Source organism: Coptis chinensis, chromosome 9 (genome assembly GCF_015680905.1).
Source record: "Coptis chinensis isolate HL-2020 chromosome 9, ASM1568090v1, whole genome shotgun sequence".
Classification (NCBI taxonomy): domain Eukaryota; kingdom Viridiplantae; phylum Streptophyta; class Magnoliopsida; order Ranunculales; family Ranunculaceae; genus Coptis; species Coptis chinensis.
Window position 1 is genome coordinate 66,029,440 of NC_141464.1, and position 20,917 is coordinate 66,050,356.

Here is a 20,917-nt window from a genome sequence, read left to right on the forward strand (position 1 = left end):
TCACTAAATTTGCATTCATCGGCGCCTCTCGGCGTCGAGTAATTATAAATTTGTTTTTTTAAAATGCTTTCGCTGTCGGCGTCTAAATTATTATTTATTTAAAAAAATATATATTTGTTTTTGGTTTCCATCCTAATATTTATTTTTTTTTCCCCCTGAAATGCTTTGCATAAATACAACCACATAAACCCCAAACACATAATATAATTAAGACTTTACAAGCCATTATACACAAAAAAAAATCTTAGTAATAACCATCACCAAAATTTGACTAAGTATATATATCACTTAATGAATAACATGTAAATTAAAAGATATAGATGTATGGATATAGCATAATCTACCAACATACTATTTCAATATATTTCCTATACAACAACTCAAGATCACATCTTAAGAAGCAAGAGCATGGGGTCCTTGACGATTCTCCTGGCGGTCTCGTTCTAAAACATACACACCACGGACCAAGGCGGCACTCACAGATCTTCGGTGATATTCATTTTTCCTTCATAAAAAAGAAAAATTCATTTCAACTAGACCTTAGTCAATACAAGCTAAGGAACCACTAAAACAAGCTATTGACTAGTCAATATACACAATTTTCACTAACCGTGCAGTCTCCTTGACGATTCTCCTGGCGGTCTCGCTCTAAAACATACACCCTGGACCAAACTGGCAGCTACAGATCTTCGGTGATGTTCATTTTTCCTTCATAAAAAGAAAAAAATTTATTTCAACTAGACCTTAGTCAATACAAGCTAAGGAACCACTAAAACAAACTATTGACTAGTCAATATACACAATTTTCACTAATTGTGCAGTCGTAACATAATATGCTCTGCCACATGCATGATTTCACAAAAAAAATGAAATTTACTAGCATTTGTTAAAGAGTAGAACCTTTTCAGCATTCCTAAACCTCGGGTTCCAACCACAAGAGAATCAAGCTTCAAGTCATCAACTTTGCATCACAAAGTTTATCCCTCGGTGAAAACACTTGTAGATACTTTCTATTTGGGAAAGTAATGACATACCTTTCTATATTCGGTCTCAGACAGCCGCAGTTCATTTCTCTTCCTTAAGATTTGTGACTCAATCTCTTTCAGCTTCTCTGAGGTATCCTCAAAGGATTTTGCACAAAGAAGCCTCAACCTTTTAAAGAAAGCAGCACTTGGTCATTTCCATAGCAGGTACAGAGGCATTTCCTCTAGCGACACCACCCGGCAACGACAGCGGGCACCAGCAGTCCATGGCGGCGACGGGCACCCGGGCAAACAACAACACCCAGCAGTAGCAGCAGGCACCACCACCTACACACACACACACACACACACACACACACACACACACACACACACACACACTCTCTCTCTCTCTCTCTCTCTCTCTCTCTCTCTCTCTCTCTCTCTCTCTCTCTCTCTCTCTCTCTCTCTCTCTCTCTCACACACACACCAGCTAGCAGTACACTCACATTACCACATGCACACACTCACACACTCACACACTAGCTAGCAGCACATTCACATTACCACATGCACACACTCACATCACCGCCTGCACACACTCATGCACTAGCTAGCAAAGAACACGGAAGGCTGCCTGCAGCGATACCAGCGACACCGGTCTAGTACCACCCACAAAATGAGAGCGAAGTTTATGCAAATAAACGGAAAATCCAATCGACCACTTAAATAAAAAATGATAACACGAACCAATTAATGGTAAACAAGTTGATAACTAAACAACTTATAAATGAAAATGAGAACATCCATCTCAAGTAGCAATGGCGAAGATACATATAATGTTTTTCTAAAAGAAAAAAATCATTCAAAGAGCATATAACTAGATCTTTATTGCATCTAATAAACAGTCTCGCCAAGAAATCAACACACATCCATACACAACCAAGATGATGAACACATGCAAGTTTTTAACTGCATAGAGGTTGGGTTTTGGCTAAACCCACTTAGTGAGGGATTTCTCTCGTAGAGGACTCTAGGACTCTAGTAAAACGTGTCTCAAATAAAAAAAAAAGTTCCCCATGACTAATGAAGAAAAAATTAACAACGGATAATGAGTCTTGATAGACAACTCATTTCAGCAACATTTGACAACCCCACTTTGCAAAATGAGTGTTGCCCCCCTTCTCTCAGCTCTATCTTCTCCACCCTCTGCTCACGCCCCCCACTGCATTAGCAGTAATCTAGTAAGGTTAAAAGCCAATCGAAGTAGTAACATAGTATGAGGCTAACCAAGTCTATTTACAATACATATTGATAATAAGGTGTATAGTATACTCAACAGCCGCAAAAAAGAAGAAGATAACATTAATTCTAAAGATGTGAGTCAAAAAAGAAGCTAGGGTCAGTATATGTACTGCATTATTGGCTAGCCTAAAAAAAGGGTAACTATGCTACAAGCCACAAGGTTTTCCTTATATACCATCTTTTACTTGTTGAAATGTAATTGTGCAAGTAATATTCGTAATCATTTCAATTAAAGAAACACTTGTCCATCAATAGTTCAGGACCTCCACTCACTCTATAAGATAGTATTTCAATCATCTTTTTTTCTTGGTAGTAACTTAGATGGTTAGTTTGGGGAGCACAACAATTTCAGCCCTGTTTTGAATGCCAGTCAATTGGTTTAAGTACACTCTTTAGTGTAACTCAGCTCAAATATTTGTTTAAAGGTGAAATAAGTGGAGGGTCATTGGCCCTTTCGATTGCACAAAAAAATTACCTGAACTACATACCCTCGCTAAACATGAACACTAGATACCCTGCACCATAAATACTAAGATAATCAACTACATGAATTATACACAAAACTCCAAACTTCAAACCTTAACACCGATCTAATTAATACATTCGCACTTCTGATTTTTAACAATCATCCTGCAACCCCAGACAAAGTTAATATTCCTAATTCATCAGACCAAAGGAAACCCTAAATTCGGTAACCGGATGTTAAATTAGGGCTTTGAACAAAGAAAACAAATTTTTCATAGTGAAGAAAATTGATATGCTACTGGGATGTAATAAAACACCGAATTGTCAGTAAAAAAAATGAACTAACAACATAACATACACTACTGGAAAAATTCAGTGTGCCAATGCTGAAAAAAAATGAACTAACAATTTTCATTAAACAAAAAGAAAAAAAGAAAAAAAGAAGAAAAGAAGAAGAAACCCTAACCTGTGTTCCTCCATGGACACATGGAAGAGCGAAGAGAACATGTGCAATAGATGAGGTCGCTGACAACCCATTGAAAATCTACTTAAAAAACGCATGTCGTAAAATCCACCAAGTCAATTTCATGTTACTAGTCGTAGATCTGAAAGTCAAAAAGAAATCAAGCAGAAAGATAGGAAATTTGTTAAGGTTAACCGAAGAATTCAACAAACCCATAACCTAAATATCAAAAACAGATGCATAGAGAGAGAGAGAGAGAGAGAGAGAGAGAGAGAGAGAGCCTACGGTTACCTGATTAATCCCCTCATTTGAGATCGAATTAGGAGATAGACGAAGACATCAAATTGGGGATTCATCATCGCAGCAAATGTGCAGAAAAAAAGTTCGTCTGTGGGTTTTGTGTTTTGGAGAACTATTCTTCATATTCACAGTTCAATTTTTGGTGAAATATTGCCCCGCCTGTTATTTAGATTTTAGGCTGAGTTGAAATATCACTTAAATTTTTATATCGTTTTGTCTAAATTTTGAGATCGGGCAAAATATTATTATATCAAAAAAGTGGAAGCGATATTATCTGTAGTGAACTATTTAGATCGGTTGGAATTTTGTGACATAAAAAATTACACTTGACATATCGTTTAATGTCCAAACGGTATAACAAAATAGAAACCGATATAAGAAAATATGAACTGATATTAGAGATATTGGAAGAGAATATTATATTGGTTCTAAATAGAACCGATACAAAGAAATTTTTGTAACCAATATAAAACATACTTTTTTTAGTAGTGATAGTTCTCAGGCTTACAACTAAAAGACAAGAACCCATACCTTTCTGCTAGCTTCAAACCTTGATTCAACAAGTTATTTGAACATGCAGTAAACATATTAATAAATTCCTCATAGCCAACACATCAACTGATTTCGCTTTGCCTATGCCACCTAATCTTAACACAAGTACCAATTAGCACTAATCAGTATTTTATCACTAAGTAAGCAACCAAGGAATCAAAATGCATTAATCAGAATACATCACACAAGGCACTAAGTGAAACATTAGCAATCTTTGAGTCCTATTCCAACACAAAGTAACTCCCAGAAAAAAAATAATAATTAAAAGGTATTCCAATAAAACACCAAGTACTAAATCCAAAGTCCATGCAAACGTCACTTTCACTTTTCTAACTCACTACAATATATTAAATGATATTACTTTCTGATGAACCCAAAATGGAACTCACTCCCAAGTCATCCATTCCTCAAACAGTTAAACCAAAATTTCAGGACAAAAAATAATTAAAAGAACTAGCAAAGAGCATACAAGTCAAAGGGAAGATGGTTGGTTTACAGCTGAACTTTCAGCTATCTAGATGTACTGATGGTAAGCAAGTGCATCAACAAATTGTCTAACCCAGAATATCCAATGGTCATGAGGTCATCCCAAAAATATTACTTGGTTTTAAAGAAGTACAGAAGCACCAGACTACTAGAGGGTCTAGCAGTGTAATACAAGCTAAGTAAAATTCATGACTAGGCTTGATGTACAAATCTCAGAAGCTTGAATTTCTAAAATCCTTATTTATTAAGAACTAGGAATCTCACTGTAGTTCAGGATCCATTTATACAATCTTATAAAGCTTTGGCTTCACTTTCCAAGATACTTGTTTTCTTCAATTAACTTACTTTTTACTGAAACCACATTATTATTGTAGGGAAACTAGATACGTAAAGCACCACAAACATATTCAGAATTGGAATTCACTTATACTACTTGTCTCCATTCAGTTTGTTCATGTCTCAATAAAGGAACTTGCTCCTCCTACTCTAAAACCATAACCATTCCCCAGACCATTGCGCTGAACACCTACAAGTTCATCCACCAACTGCAACTTCTAGCCCCTCTAGAAACCTCAAATACTACTTAAGAAGTGTATAGCCACTCCATATGAAAAATATAAGATTCACGGGTAAGTAGAAACTAAAAAGAAAAAGAAACATGGACTGAAACAAGTCAGGCCAAAATTTATGCTCGTTTTAAACAATACAAACTAATAACCACAAGGAAGAGCGAGGTCAATAGGTTAATTATATGCATCACTTTAGTCCAATAATTAGCTGAATTTGGCCACTTGACAAAAATCCCAAAAATATAGATGAAATTGGGTTTAGAATCAGTAATAGGCACATTATAACTCGCGCTCTTGTCGCTTACTTAAATAAAAGGATCCAAACAAGTAAAATTCATGACAATGGCTGGTACGTGTACAAATCTCCGAAGTTAAATTTCTAAAGTACTTATATAAGAATAAGGAATATCACTTTGGTTCAGGAGCCATTTAAGCTCTCTAAAAAGTATCATTTTTACTGAAACCATACTAATAGAGGAACTAGATAAATGAAGCACCAATAACAAATACACAACTGAAATTGGCTCATCCCATTCAACTTCTCTCAAATCAGTATCTTCATGTCTCAAGATAGTCACTTCAGTCCTCCTACTTTAAAACCAGTGCCACCCTGCATAACATTGGCCTTAACACATACAACTAATACAAGTTCATCAACCCATTACTACCTTGACTCTCTTGAAACCCACATATAATCTAAGGACTCTAACAAAATTCCTCAAGAAGAAAGAGAGGGAGAGAGAGGTCACTGGGTTAACATTCGCATCCCTTTTACAATATCAGGCTTGTCGATTCTCAAGCCACTTTAAGAACCCCAAATCAGTAAGACATCTTATGTGTGGGGGAAAAAACAGTGACAAACAAAAGTTAATAAAAACGAACATACACCATAGAGTATTCCATTTTATGTATGTCAAAACCAAAACCAGTAAAGATCGATGAACAAGCACATAAAAGTATCAACTAAATAGCTTAAGAGGAGAGTGCCTTACATCCTTAACGAACTATGGGTATGTTAGGACATATGCACAGATGAAACTTTTACCTTCTTTTCTGCAAGCCAACGTTTAAGTCTGTACTCTTTTCAATTGACCACTAATACACTGAATCTAAATATCCACACTACTCCCATTAAACCAAAAGAAAAATCTAAATGTTTTATTCCTATAATACTAAGATAGCTCTATGAGAAAATACTTTATAGAAAACCTTGCTATTTATTTAACAATAAAGCAAAATAAGTAAACAAGAAAATAAGGCAAAATAAGTAAACATACAAATTTCAACTAGCAAGACAGATTCACACATTTTCAGAGATTTTTACTAAAATTGAGCAAGTTAGAACTTGGTTCAGTTAAGCGAATTCAAGAATAACAAAACCAAAATCGAGAAAAACAAAACTGATCTTAGTCGAAAGTAGCCGTATGGATACCTTAAAAGATTGGAAAGAGGGTACCTTTGTCTAAAACAAAGAAATTGAGATGAATACACTGCCTCCTTTAGTACAATTTCATCGAAATTTAGGGAGGATGAACGAAAAGCAGGTGGAATTCGAATAGATCGAGAAAGGTGGAGAAGAAGGGTTTCTCATTTGGTGTTCTGAAGTTGAGTTCGAGAAGAAATCGAAGTCTTTGGACACAGTTTCATGTTGACGCCTCATCCTGCTGCACATGCCCAACATGTGCGTTGGTATAATTACTGAAATTAAATTCTTTAACGCCACCTTGCCGTCAGAATGTTTTCTAAACATTTCTTTAAAAAATCAAATGAATTATTTGATTTATTGTGATGGCAAACCTACACAGTGATGTCATAATGGCATCACAAATTTTCTGACGCCTATTTGGCGTCACAAAACGAAAAAAGCCCCTGTCACAAAAAAACTGTTATGGTGTAGTGTGAGCGCAGTCAGCCAGACATCCATTATCATCATTGTGGTGGTAAAGGGCACATCAGATACTATTGTCCTGTTAGAAAGAAAGATTTTCGTTAATCTTTTACACAGAGGAACCACAAGGCCTACCACACAATCATCAGACCTGAAATATTTCAAGGTAGAGAAGCAACTTCATCAGCAATCTTTCCAACATATCAAGGAGTATTTTTGACAACCCACAAGGTGAGACCTCCTCGTCCTCCAAACATTCGTCAAATTTGGGTAAGAAAATCTGATCTCCTCACTCCAAATTGATAATGCATGATATATAGTCTTAGAAATCTGACTTGAAAAGACACACACACACACACACATATATATATATATATATATAAATCTTGGTAAAAGGAAATGTTCTTATTTTTAGGATTAATTTTGATATTCGGCATCAATGGTAACATGTTCCCTTTTTCTCATTCATTTCATTTACTTAATTTCTATACATTGAGGACAATGCATATGTTAAGTTGGGGGAGGGTGTACTTGAGAAGTACTTGAGAAATAAATTTCAAAAATTAGTTTTCAAAAACAAAAATATTTTTGTTTCTATATCAGTAGCATAAGAAAATTGAATTTTAATGATGAGTCTGGGATATAGATTCTATACTGCTTAGTGTTGAGTTTGATAGATAGTTGATATTATTGATTTCATTATCGCTTAGACTATTTATTATGCTCGGACATAGTTCTTGTTGATAGAATTCTTTGTCAAGGCACCACCATAGTACTTGGTCAGTTTTGTGTACTTTTGCTAGAAGAGAGATTTAAACCCCTAGTAAACTGAAAGTAGAATTTTTAGACTTAGCCCGTGAGACTTGAGCTTTATACCTATTCTTTAGAGAGTTCTTACGAAAAATCCGAGTCTTAGTGACTTAACATCTTTCAGTTCTTTATGTCGTTGTAATATAGTCTCATTATTTGTTGATTTGGTTAATCATGAAGTGACATCAACTGGGGAGATAGCCATTAGGTCTTGTAGTCTATTCGAAACAGAGTATCATACTGATAAGTCAAGTAGTGAACCCATTCAGCCTTTATCCCACCTAGTAGGACCATCATGTTAAACCATTTTGAGCCTTACAATAAGCCATTTTCTTTCATAAAACCCTTTACCCTTTACCCAACTCCAAACAAGGAGTATAGCGAAAAACTTGTATCAGCCATACCCATATGTTTCTGAGAATACGAGGGGAACAAGGAAGAAAAAAGAGCACAAAAGGAAGATTACAAGGAAATATTAGAGAGATACAATGAAGACCATCATTCTGTTCTAAGTGAAAAAAGCTAGTGGAAAACAAGCATATCCAGTACTAATCAAGGATATACCACTGAGCTAAAGAATAAAATAATAATAATAATAATAATAAAAAAAAAAAGTTGAACAGAATGGATGGAAATGCTAAGACAAAGGAAGAATTTTATCTGCAATATAGAATTTGAAGAAATCTTCCAAATAATGAAGCAAAACCCTTAGTGTTTTTCAGAAACAACCTTTGAATCCTTTTTATCTTTCCTTCATAAACCAATACCCAAGCCAAGTTACAACCCATGACTTATCATTACAGTATGGTACGAAGTCTAGAATAGGTGAGAGGATGCTAAAGTGAAGGACCCGACACTTCATATATGATTGACATTCTTTCCATGAGACTACTTTTATTCATAAGTCTATTTTTCAAGGTAGTATGTGGGATGTTCGTATGCATTATTCTTTTCCCCACATACATGAGATAAAATAGTAGACCATCTTAATTCTGAGAGATTCTTTTCTAATAGTATGACCGGTGAGGATTGAAAGTCGAGATTATCTACCTACGGTAAACTAGGGATTCCGTATCGTGGATAGGAGAGTATAGGAGATTGACTAAGTACACACATAAGCCTTGATTGAGAATTTTGTCAATTTTTACTATCTCCCATCATAATTTATGAGTCTTTGCAGCAATGTAGTTAGCAATGGAGACTGTCTATTGGAGTAAGCACTAAGTGGGTAAGGAATTTTTCTCTTTGAAAATTACTATCATTCTTGAACATGCTATTGATTGATTTTGTGGGTATATCACCTGAAATCACGAGACTATAACTCGTCCTTTTTGGGGAACTTAAAGGTTTAAAGCCTTGTTGCATATGGTAAATGCAATCGTGATGCCTGTGAAAGTGAGTTAGGATTTTATTTTTATTATTAGGATGTGATTTTGATCACTTATCTCTTTTTATCTTATTTGCTAAGAGACTAGCAAAAGGCTAGTTGGGAGTTGTGATAAGTGCTCAAAAAGGGCATTTTAACCCTCGATTATACCTCTTGTTTAGCCATCTTAGTGGACTAATAGTGTTTGTAAGTTATGTTCTATGATTCTCCAGGTGAAAGAGAGAGTTTTGTGGAATATTAGAGAAGAAGGAGTAAAATGGAGCAATTCGGAGCATTGGGAAGCCCGTGGACAATCATGAAGAAGGACAAGGAATTGGAGCTATTAAAGATGCGACTTTAACCTATTTTAAAGCCTATTTGGAAGCCCAAGGCCAAAGGATTCGTTGCTTGGACCAAAGCCCGCAAAAGAGGATAGAAGGATAGAGCAAAAGAGACAAAATAGGCTTACGCGTCTGGGACGCATGGATCGAGCGTCCAGACCCATTGATCGCGTCTAAGATGCATGAATAGTGCGTCCAGACGCATGGATTAACACTGTAGCTAATTCCTTCTAAGTTTTGGAGACGAAGTTGGACTCTAAAAGAAGTCTATTTGTATTAGGAAACAAATGACAGTTTGGAATGCTTCTAGAGCTCATTGTAACCTCTATAAATAGAGGACCTAAATGCCTTATGTAATTTGCTAATTCATTTATACTCTTGTCTCCAGAACTTAAGGCAGAGAGAGATTTATAATAAAAGATCGGTTTTAACTAGCTGAGTCTTAATAAATTAGTCTTTCTAGTCTTATGTTCTTCGACTCTTCTTCTTCTCGTTCTTCGTGTTCTTCCTTCTTTATGGAAGGCTAATCTTCTCCTTCAAGGGAGAAGATGAAGCCGGTGCTTAAGGTTTAATGATTCTTCTGGTTCATGGTATTCTTCAATCAGGTTAGTTCTTTATGTTTTTAGTTATTAGTTCCATTTCCCAGACCAGGGGATGGAAGTATAGATTAAGGTTTTTATTTATTGTAATCGAATATCATACTAGTTTAGGGTTGTATTTATGCAATTGAATATTTGTTAGTAAAATGCTTTTATTTATTGCAATTGAATACAATGCTAGAATAGGGTTTTATTTATTGTAATTGAATATTATACTATTATTCTCTACTTTTCTTCTAATTGTGTATTGTTTTAGAGTAAGGGAAGTATTCCTTGTGTTTGCCTTAGATGGTGATTCATTGAATAGCTACCCAAGCTCACATAAAAGGAAAGAAGATACTAGTAACATGAACATGTGAACAACCTTAAGTAGAGTTATTCGTTAACAATGTTTCGTCCAAGAGAGCATCGACACTCGCTCGATTGCCTAATTGTAGTTTACTTGTGAGAATAACCATGAAGCAAAAGGTCATTGAATCAAAAGTATTGGTGGATTCTAATCTCTTGAATTCTCTTTCTTATAAATTCTCAATAGTTTAGTTTAGTTTAGTTTAGCATTAGAATCTAAAATATATAATAATAGTTTTTAATCCCTCAAACCCCCTTTCCAGTCCTGTCCTTCATATAAACATACACTTAAAAGTGGAACGATACCCTACTCATTCTTTACTTATTGAGGGATAATTAGGTTTTGATACGCTTCTATTTTGTTCAACGACCATCAACATCATCCATATACCATCTCACACAAAAAGAGGCAAGGTCACCTACTATAAGTTTGATCAAGGAAAACTTGGTTGAAGTTCAATCATAGCAAGCTAGAAGTGGAAACTTATCACTAAGGCTGGAAATGGTGCGGGTTTTGACCCGAATCCGACCCGATCCAAACCCATTTGAACGGGTTTGGACCTTAATAATGAGTCCGAATAAGAAAATGGGTCGGATATGGATTATCCATTTTTAATTCAGATTCAAATATGGTTTTACTCTAAACGGTTTGGATCCTCCTAGATCCGAATCCAAAATATAAAATTTTGTTAATATATCTTCCAAATAATAATAGGTCTCTCTTTTCTGAAGTCTCTACGATCTAGAGTCTGGACTCTCGTGAATCGTGATTGATGTTTGACAACACCACTTTCCAACATACTTTTTTCAGACCTAAGTCAACTTTCTTCTTTGTAGAAACAAAAAAAATTTCACTTAGTCAAAGAATCAAAGGTCAAGCAACAGAGTTACAAACTTACAAAACTCTCTTCCTCTTCTTCAAACATATAAATAGAAGAAGATGACCGTCATGGTGCTCTAGAGCTTCCTCAAGCTAACAGTCTTTTTCTTCCCCACTCTCTACTCCTTTCATTGTTTTATTACTAAACTCTGTCCTGACTCCTAGATTGTAGTACTTGAGTAAGTTTAATCTTTATTTTGTTTTTTTTATTTTTGTTTTTTTTTTTGTATCATTATTTCTTCTACATTTTTATCTAACTCATGAATTGAGGTTGTTACGTAGCTTGTTACTCTTAAGTAATCGTTAAAGAACACAACTTTCAAGTTTTAGATTGTAGTAGCTACCAAGCATCTTGGAAAATCATATTTTTATAGTTTTAACTTGTTATTATTGTTTTAGATTGTCACGGCTACTTCCAGTTAGGGCTGGAAATAGAGCGGGTTCGGGTCGGATCAGACTATATCATTGCCCAGATCCATTTTTTTCAATACAAAATCAGATCCGGATCCATGACCCGAATGGATCCAAAATGTCATACCATATTCGAACCATTTCTGTAAATCGGATAATCGGATCTAACCCGACCCAACCCGAATTACGAACCACAAGTTCTCAATCACCCACGTTTTAATAATAACACTATACGTGCAAATATAAAACACGTGAATTCTAGCAAAAGTCAAATGTCTCCTTTCGTTAACAAAATCAATGTAATCTTAATAGAGATTTTCTAAGCACTTGTAACTTTACAAGATTCACAAAAAGCAAAGAAGGAAATTCAAAGTGCAAAATGTTCAACTTCTGATGCCTGCCACAAACTTCACCCTGTATGGTTGTATCCTCCATGTGGAGATACTACTAATTCATCCACCAAAGTTCCACGCGCTTAAAAAAAATGCACAAAAAAGACGCTGGAACCACCGCAAAGCCGCCACCACAAAATATCCTTAGTGTCGTCACCACGAACTATCTTTTTGTTTTTTTGCCACTACTAAAAAATTGACATTTCCCGACGGATGGAAAATAGATATGCCTACAGATCCAGTCCATACTTCTATTGCTGATGGACATTATCCGTCGGCATAAAAGCCCAGGTCCGTCACAGCTCACTTTTTATCTATTCCAACCCGGCGACGGTTTTGTTGGGGATCTAATCCGCAACAAAATTTAACCCTAAAATCCCAAATTTATTCTCGGTTGCTCTATTGTTATTTAGACAATAAAAATCTTCTGGAAACCGTCGGCTTACATTTAGGCGCCAAGGTGAAAAGCTCCCCCCAATAGTTTTGTGAGCTTGAAGATTTAACATCGTCATTGTTTTCTCTCTTTGTTTTTTCTAGAGAAGTGTTTTTTTTCTGACCCGTTCGTTGTTCTAACGCAGCCAAACACAATCTTTGCTCGTTAATTTCTCAGGTAAATTTTCAATCTTTTTCACTTTAAGCATCGATATTTATAATCTTTTTGTGAAGAAATTTTCTAGAGAAGTTCAAGTTTAGATCTGTGGTTTCTTTTTTTTGTGATTGGCAATTTATTATCTCATTCGTAATGAGTGTTTGCTGCAACTGTCAACTCAAAAAGATTTCTTAAAGACTGATGATTGAGGTTAGCGCACTAAAGATTCACTTTATTTTGTAGATCGAGTTTTGTAGTGAGGAATTGAGGTTAGCGCACTTTATATTTCTTAAAGACTGATGATTATTCAGTGAAAAACATCTATAGTATTAATAAGCCATCCTAATTCTATTGGTGGTAATCCAAGTTCTGAAAATCCCAGGTCAAGTGCATGCATCTGGTTTCATGTTGAGTTTTATTAATTCCTTCCACTGTCTACACTTTGTTATACTAAGTACTAACAGTGAAATTATTCTTAAGCTTCTTAATTTATGTTCTTCATTTTTCGATAGGAAACTTCTTAATATATGTTCAGAACCATCTTTTTAGCAAGTACATTATTGAATGACAGTGACACAAGCTCTTGCTAGTACCAACTCACAAGGACAAAAACACACGCTCTTGCACACTACTGATACACAATCACTAAAAGCTACTTTAAATTTGATAAGAGCAGGAAATTTTCAGTGGTTTAGGAAAAATTCCAAAAGATAATGCCCATTTCCCCCAGAAAAAGTCATTATGAACTACGGGTCTACGATGAAACAAATTGAAAATAGTAGCAGAAAGCATAAGATTTTCAATAATGAAGTACGGTGACATTATACTCGACAACTGCAGCTCCTTTGGTATTAAACCAAGTAGTCTTTGCAAGTGCATACCCACGAGCGAACCTGAAAGGCCCAGTCCCTCCAACAATTGACATCTCCCTTATTGGATGAAGTACTACCTTTATATTTTCCCTCCATGAAGGCATAATTTAAGACCATAAGCAAACCCGACTCTTTTTGAGCTGCCGATGCATATATACCTTGAGCTTTTCCTACGAGTTTCGACGTGAGCTCGAGTCCTTCTGTCAAGGGATCGTCTGTAATCATCATAGTGCCAAATCCAGGGACTTTCGGTCCAGCTATTTGCTTGGCTGATGGTTTGCCGCCACTGATAGTATCATGAAAGTAGAAATGAAGGTGGCTGAATTTCTCCTTCATTTGTCCCAAGAGTTTGGTTTCAGAAATCCATTTAGAGTTTTCTCCATTTTTGATGATGAGTATGGTTGAGAGAACGAGCAAGTTGAAGAAGTTTGTGAGAGCAGAAGCCATTGCAATAGTTGTTGAGGTTAGAAAGGCAGAATATATGAAACTAACGGGTACTGAAAATAGTGTAGTCGGTAGTGGAAGGGGAGTTTATGGTTATATATTATGTGGTTTGATGTTGGCGTGGTAGCTAAACTTGGAGGACATTATACTTTTGAGACTTCTAAACCGACCAATGTAAGACCATTGGGATTAGAATAACGTAATTAAGTTGGCCAGTCGGATAATCATTGGTTCCATCTAACCATGCGCTTTTATCCCATATTTATGTTCTAGAGTGGGTATCCAACTATAGGGAATCTCCCTTTCTCTGTTCCAAAATACGAGAAGAGTGTGTGATTTTGGACATAATGGCATTTTTGATTTGGTGAATTGAATCTAACTAGGCATAACGATATTGGTGTGGCCATTGATAATGAGTGAATACATATTTGAAGAGGATCACTCTCGAGGGCATATGACACATTTTCGTAGTCTTCAAAGTCGAGTGAGACATGGTCTTAAAAAAGGTTTGTCTCTCTCATCATTTCACCTACCCAGGAGCTTGATGTTCCCATAAACCATGTTAAAGCATCTTTACAGAATGCTAATGAACTTCCATTTCTCAAGTGGATACCTGTTGGTTGTCGTTGGGGTATAATTATGACTTTCTCGGAGCATGCTTGCTTTAGAAATAATGAATGCTTTTTCTTTACTCATGTTTCCACATGCATAATAGGTACTCCAATACATTGTAGTGGGGTTGGGCTGTTGGGGCCTTCTCGTTGCTAGGCCAGGCAATTATCTTTAGGAACTTTCATCCCTTTGTGGCTTTGTTGATGAGATTGCATGTATGTAGTAATGTAGAATTGTAGAGCTACAAGCAAATTACAGTGAAAAATGACTTATTTCTTCACAATAGATCTAGTACAACCTAAACTACACAGATATGGATTTGAGCTTATAAATAAATGATTGTGCAAATTTGGTGTTTTCACTTTGAGCTTATAAATAGATGGTTTTTTTTATACGATATAGTTTATAAAGTCGTTGTTTTGAGTATTGGTGTTAAGGTTATAGTTTTATTTATAGATAGTTTAGATCTGGTTCTATTAATTGCACTTTGTTAATGCTTTATTTATTTTATTATTTTGGTAAAATAATTGTATTAATTCATGGCTTAGATTTGAGAAATTTTGGGTTATTGTTATTTTGTTTTAGGTTTAGAGCATGTGTAGACAATCAACAATTTAACTGTTATATTTTGCATGAAAATTGTTGTTGGAAAATGATGCTATTCTAGTTCTCCATCTATTTAATTCTTAGCATGTGCATTGCATTGTATGGTGAGGTGCTTAGTATTGCATTCTAGAATGCTAAATCATAGATTTATTTGATGCCTAATTATCTGATTTGGTTGATGCTTCTTACATACTAGCTTTTCTTTGTTATATATAGTGGTATGGATGCTTTCGCTTCATCGATAGATAAAAGTTGGATTTCCTTGAAATATCCAGATAAGCGTTTTATAGCTGGTTTAGAGAAATTTGTGGAGTTCACGAAGATACACCATCGTAATAAAAATGTCATACCCTGTCCATGTGGTAAATGCCTAAACCAAGGCCCGGCCAAGACCCATGATGACGTCAAAGTAGATTGTTTTAGGCATGGCTTTGTTTAAACATATAATGTGTGGTTCGTGCATGGTGAAGTAGCACAAAAATCGATTATGTTGAACAAGGATCAGGTTTTCGTGATAATGCATATAATGAAACGGACATGGCTAATGCCCTTAACACCGTGGTGGGGAACTTGGTGGTGATAATTTGGATACGCTTAATGGGAGAACATAATGAACAAAATGACTTATTTGAAAATGACTTATTTGAAGATGTTAAGTTTAGTTCTAATTTGGCGTAAAGGCGATGAGTGAATTGTATGCTGGAAATAAGGACTTCACCGTTCTTAGATTTGTAGTGAAATTATTTAATTTGAAGATCACACATGGGTGGATGACCAAAGTTTTCTTGCATTGCTTCAACTATTCGGTTGGTGCTTCCAAGTGGGAATAACACACCAAAAAAATATGTATCATGCGGATAAGATAATCAAAGATTTAGGATTGAAGTATGATAAAATTGATGCGTGCAGAAATGATTGTATGTTATACTGGGGAGACTACAAATCTAAGGTTTCTTGTCATATTTGTGGGGTCTCGAGGTTTAAAACTTTAAGCATTGAGGAAAGAAAGAAAGGGGTCGTCAGTGCTTTGCGAAGATCTTAAGATATTTTCCACTAGCAGATAGGTTAAAGAGATTATATAGAGTGGATTGGGTAGCAAAGGCTATGCGTTGGCATTCAATTGGAAAGTCCCCTCCAGGTACTTTGGGGCATCCAGTTGACTCTGGGGTGTGGAAGTTAATTGATACACAATACCCAGATTTTGCTGCCGAGCCTCGAAATGTCCGTTTGGGGCTAGCAACTGATGGCTTCAATCCTTTTGGGTCATTAAGCTCATTGCATAGTTCGTGGCCTGTGATGTGTGTGACTTACAACCTTCCACCTTGGTTGTGCATGAAACCCCAATTCACCATGCTCACAACACTCATCGAAGGTCCAAAACAGCCAGGTAAAGATATTCATGTGTTTTTGCAACCATTGGTCAAGGAGTTGAATGACTTGTGGCATGAAGGAGTAATGGTAAAAGATGCATCAAAAGGAGACGTATTTAAAATGCGGGCTGTTTTGATGTGGACAATACATGACCTTCCAGCTTATGGAAATATCTCCGGTTGTAAGACTAAAGGAAAACATGGTTGTCCAGCTTGTGGTCCAAAGACTACTTCTTTTTGGCTTCGCAATGGAGGTAAGCATGTGTACATGAGAAGCAGACGTTGGTTGCCTTTGTTAGATGAAGCCAGAAATGATACAAGAGAAAGCACCTATGATAAAACTCAAGAGCTAGAGGAGCCACCAGCAAGGCTAACTGGGATCGAGGTTGATACTATGACAATGAACTTAAAAGCAAAAGTTGGGAAAGGCAAACAGAAACACAATGTTACTGAGTGCGATGATAACCGAGAAAATGAAGGTGAATCGTGTTTTACCAATAGGTCAGGATTCTTTGGGTTGGATTATTGGAAGTACATTCCAGTCCCTCATAACTTTGATGTCATGCATATCGAGAAGAATTTTGTGAAATCTTGATTGCAATGATGCTTAATTCGAAAAGAGAAGACCAAGGATAATGACAAGGCACGCAAAGACTTGAAGCTTTTGAAAATTAAAAAGGAGGTATTGGTTATCCCTGTGAATGGTAAAACTGTTATGAAGCCGGAATTTTTGGCTTAACAAAGTGGAGAAGAAATGCTTTCTTGATACATTGCGCTAATCCGAGGTGTGCCCGTTGGTTTTAGTAGTAATTGGTCTAATATTGTCAAGGCTGATTCAGTAGATTTAAAGGGATTGAAGTCACATGACTATCACATCTTGATGCAGCACTTGCTCCCGATGCGATTCAACATGCCTATAGAGATGGCAGAAAGGAAGCTCGATCCATCATCAAAAGCATTTGTACTTTTTTTTGGTGCTTTATGTGCTAGAACAATAGATGTCGAAAACACTCAATGTACTTGAAAGAAATATGATTAAGACATTGTGCGACTCGAGAGACATTGCCCTCCATCACTTTTTGTTATCATGATGCATTTGCCCATTCACCTTGCTCGGGAGGCTCGTGAAATGGTCCCTGCTTTTGGGCGAGATGGATGTATACATTCGAAAAGGTATTAGTTTTGTAATTGTTGTCTTGCAAATTCTGTTTCCTATTAATGTGATTCCTATAATGTGTTCCTTGTCGTTTAAAGGATGATGAAGACTTATAAGGGATCCGTCTCAAACAAAGCACGCCCCGAGGGTGTATTATGGAGCTACTTGAAAGAAGAGACCCTTATTCATTGTGCAGGCTATAAAGGAGGGGTGGTATTCTAGAGAAACTTGATAGGATGGCTGAAAATGAAGCTCCACTTGTACCTGATTTGTTTGATAAGATTTATGATCATACTATCAAGGAGGTTGGGCCAATTGGTGTGGGTCATGGCTATGGGTTAGAAGGTGTTGAGTATGAACAGGCACGGAATTGGGTATTAAAAAGCCATGCTAAATATGATTATTGGCAGGAGTAAGTATACTTTGACATTATTGTTTGGAATTACATACTAGTTTAATCAAATGCAATTTCTTCTAACATGTTAAATAATGTGTAGGAAGTACACCAAATTTCTTGAGGACCGGAGAAGAACCGGGAGGAAGAGGGCAGCCCATTTAAGGATACCTTTGTGTGATAATTTCACATCATGGTTGAAAACACAGGTTGAGTACATAGAGTCAAATGATGTCCAGTTCAAAGATGTTTGAGAGGAGGACCTATGGTTTGGCAACAACATACACAAAGTATTGTGTAAATGGTTTTCTCTTTGTCACCAAGGATCATGAACGAGCACGAAGGAACCAAAACAACGGTGTTAGCACAAGATGCATGACTACTTTTCGGTCTAGTGCTAAGGACAAATATCCAGTTGAAGACTATATGTCAATACTATAGTGTTCTTCGGAAAATTGTCCAGCCTTTCTGATCGAGAGGGGTACAAGCCTGTTTTTTGTTCAAGTGTGATTGGGTAAAAATGCTCCCAAACCTGGTGTGAAAATAGATGTAGAAGCAAACCTCAAATTGGTGAACTTGTCTAACCTAATGAGTTCAGACCACATGGTCGATGAACCGTTTATTTTCGCGAGCGTCTTTGCCGCAGTGTTTTTATTCGAGGGATCCAATGGATCCTGATTGGCATGTAGTCATAGAGGTTCCAAAAAAGTTGTATTCTGATCATGATGAAGTGTGTCTGCTATCAGATGATAGAACGATAAATATTAATATTGATATAGGAGGGCCTTCCAATGTGGAAGCTGTGGAGGATGATCTAGTACCTAATGACCCAGAAGATGTGTTTGTGGTTGTTGAGAATAGGAGAAATAAAAAGAGACAAAGATCTAATAGACCTTAGACCATTTCTTTGTTGGTTATTGCATTATATAAAATTAAACTCATTGGTTATGTCCTTATGTCATTGGTTATGTCCTTATGTCATTAAACTATTATAATTGATTGTGAAGTGTCATCATGGGAGCAGAAAATCAGCACAAGTATAGGATTAATAACTTCTTTTTCCCTATGTTATGTTATTAGAATCTTATAATTTGACTGTATGCTCTCTTTGAAATGTCACTGTTTTCTTTATTTTCTTTTGCTTTTTGCTTCATGAAATTCCACATTTTATTTAGTGAACATGGACACTCACTACTCACCTGGTGGTTCAAACTCACTGGATGATGATCAGCTCAATGAAGACATGGGTAATTAATTTCAGTTTAACATTTAAGATTTCTTTTAATAATTATGTATGGTACAAGCTTAAAATGTTGTTTGTTTGTACAGGTGATGATGCCACAAACATTCCGAGTTCATCCGTAGCTGCAACTTCTAAAAAAAGAGGCCCTTCAATTGGCATCGAAGAAATTGAGGGTCAACCACGTCCGAAACTTGTAATGCAGACTAACCGAAAAGGCCAACCAGTCACACCCATAGACGTTGTTAGTGAATTTGGTACAAGATTGGGATACATTGCTCGTCGAGACTTTCCAGTATGCTATGAGGATTGGCGACATATTGGTAAGGATCTCAAAGACAAAGTTGTTAAGACTTTGGGACGCCAATTTGTGTTTGAATATGAGAAGACGATAGACACTGACTACACAAGGCAGAAACTGAATGAAGCATGGAGGAACTACAAGCACACGTTGTATGAAACTTTTGTCGAAGATGAAGATCCTTCCTTGGTGAAAGAAAGAAGTTCGCGTAACATTCCCTTGGAGGATTGGCACAAATTTGTTGATTATTGCAATACAGATAAGTTTAAGGTATGTGTCAATGTTTTAATAGGTAGTGCTTCATGTTAGTTTGATTTGACATTGCTTTAAATATGTAGGCCATGAGTGCAAGGAACAAACTGAATCATGAAAGCAACAGATCATGCCTTCATCTCTTGGCGAGAACCGGTTGCTATAGCTCGGAATGAGCTAGCTTTGGAGAAAGGTATTCTGAATCGGAGATTACAAAGGGCGGACTCCTATATGCTTATTCATAAACCAAAGGAAACCTGTTCCACAAAGCGGGGAAGTATTGGTTAGTGTTTTAATATGTATTTAGCTTATATATACATCTTTAGTTTAAAATGAATGACTTTCATCTTATTTTTGTAATTTTAACAAATTGATTAAGAAATCACATCTCGAGCATCCGAGTCGCAATATGATTTGTCCGAGACGAATTGCTCTGGTATAGTTGTTTCAATATCATGATAGGTATTTATTTTAGTTTTGGTACTTGTTATAAATTGCTCAATGAAAACAGGTGGTTGGGCGGATAAAAGAGGTCGTTTCGAGGTCTAGGTACAGGGGTTTGTAAACTGCATCAGCGAAAGGGAGACTCTTTGATGAAAAAGAATGATGGCTTGATGGAGGCAAATACTCTCCTTGAGAGGAGGATCGAAACTATAGAGGCTTAATATGGATGCTAAAATGTCGAGGCACATGGAAGAGGTTAGAGGCCCTGTTTATGAGCCAAAGGGGAACTTTCAGCGACAATGTTCCATCGCCACATTCTCATGCTAGTCGTCCACAAGATCGCTCCGGTAACTATCAATAACTTAACTTTCTCTTTTTATAGACAATATCATTGCCTTTCTATTTCTCTGTCTTTCTATAGCTTTGTTCTTTACTATTTTCTTTTTGTTTCTTTTGGCCCTTTTTGTTGTTTATTAACTCATGCACAAAGTAATGGTATT

General features: G+C 36.3%; 1 protein-coding gene, 1 long non-coding RNA gene and 1 pseudogene across 5 annotated transcripts; 1 reads left to right on the forward strand and 2 right to left on the reverse strand.

Moving 5' to 3' along the window:
• Positions 1-225: 225 nt before the first annotated feature.
• On the reverse strand, positions 226-6,752 carry LOC147477441 (uncharacterized). Of its 4 annotated transcripts, XR_015208149.1 has the most exons (8): positions 6,559-6,715; positions 4,027-4,142; positions 3,487-3,654; positions 3,199-3,337; positions 1,035-1,624; positions 901-961; positions 611-708; positions 226-505 (listed from the first exon to the last, which is right to left on the reverse strand). It is a non-coding gene; the product is annotated as an uncharacterized LOC147477441 (long non-coding RNA). The 4 variants fall into 4 exon arrangements; XR_015208150.1 differs by lacking the exon at positions 3,487-3,654 and having other exon boundaries at positions 4,027-4,137; positions 6,559-6,752; XR_015208148.1 differs by lacking the exon at positions 3,487-3,654 and having other exon boundaries at positions 6,559-6,720.
• Positions 6,753-12,340: 5,588 nt separating this feature from the next.
• LOC147477442 (uncharacterized) lies at positions 12,341-20,149 on the forward strand. Its single transcript, XM_086586013.1, has 5 exons — positions 12,341-12,597; positions 12,716-12,747; positions 19,356-19,427; positions 19,510-19,991; positions 20,060-20,149. The coding sequence occupies exons 3-5, from the start codon at positions 19,361-19,363 to the stop codon at positions 20,147-20,149; spliced, it is 639 nt and encodes a 212-aa protein (XP_086442139.1). The 5' UTR covers positions 12,341-12,597; positions 12,716-12,747; positions 19,356-19,360.
• LOC147477443 (pterocarpan synthase 1 pseudogene) lies at positions 13,578-14,045 on the reverse strand (annotated as a pseudogene).
• Positions 20,150-20,917: the final 768 nt, after the last annotated feature.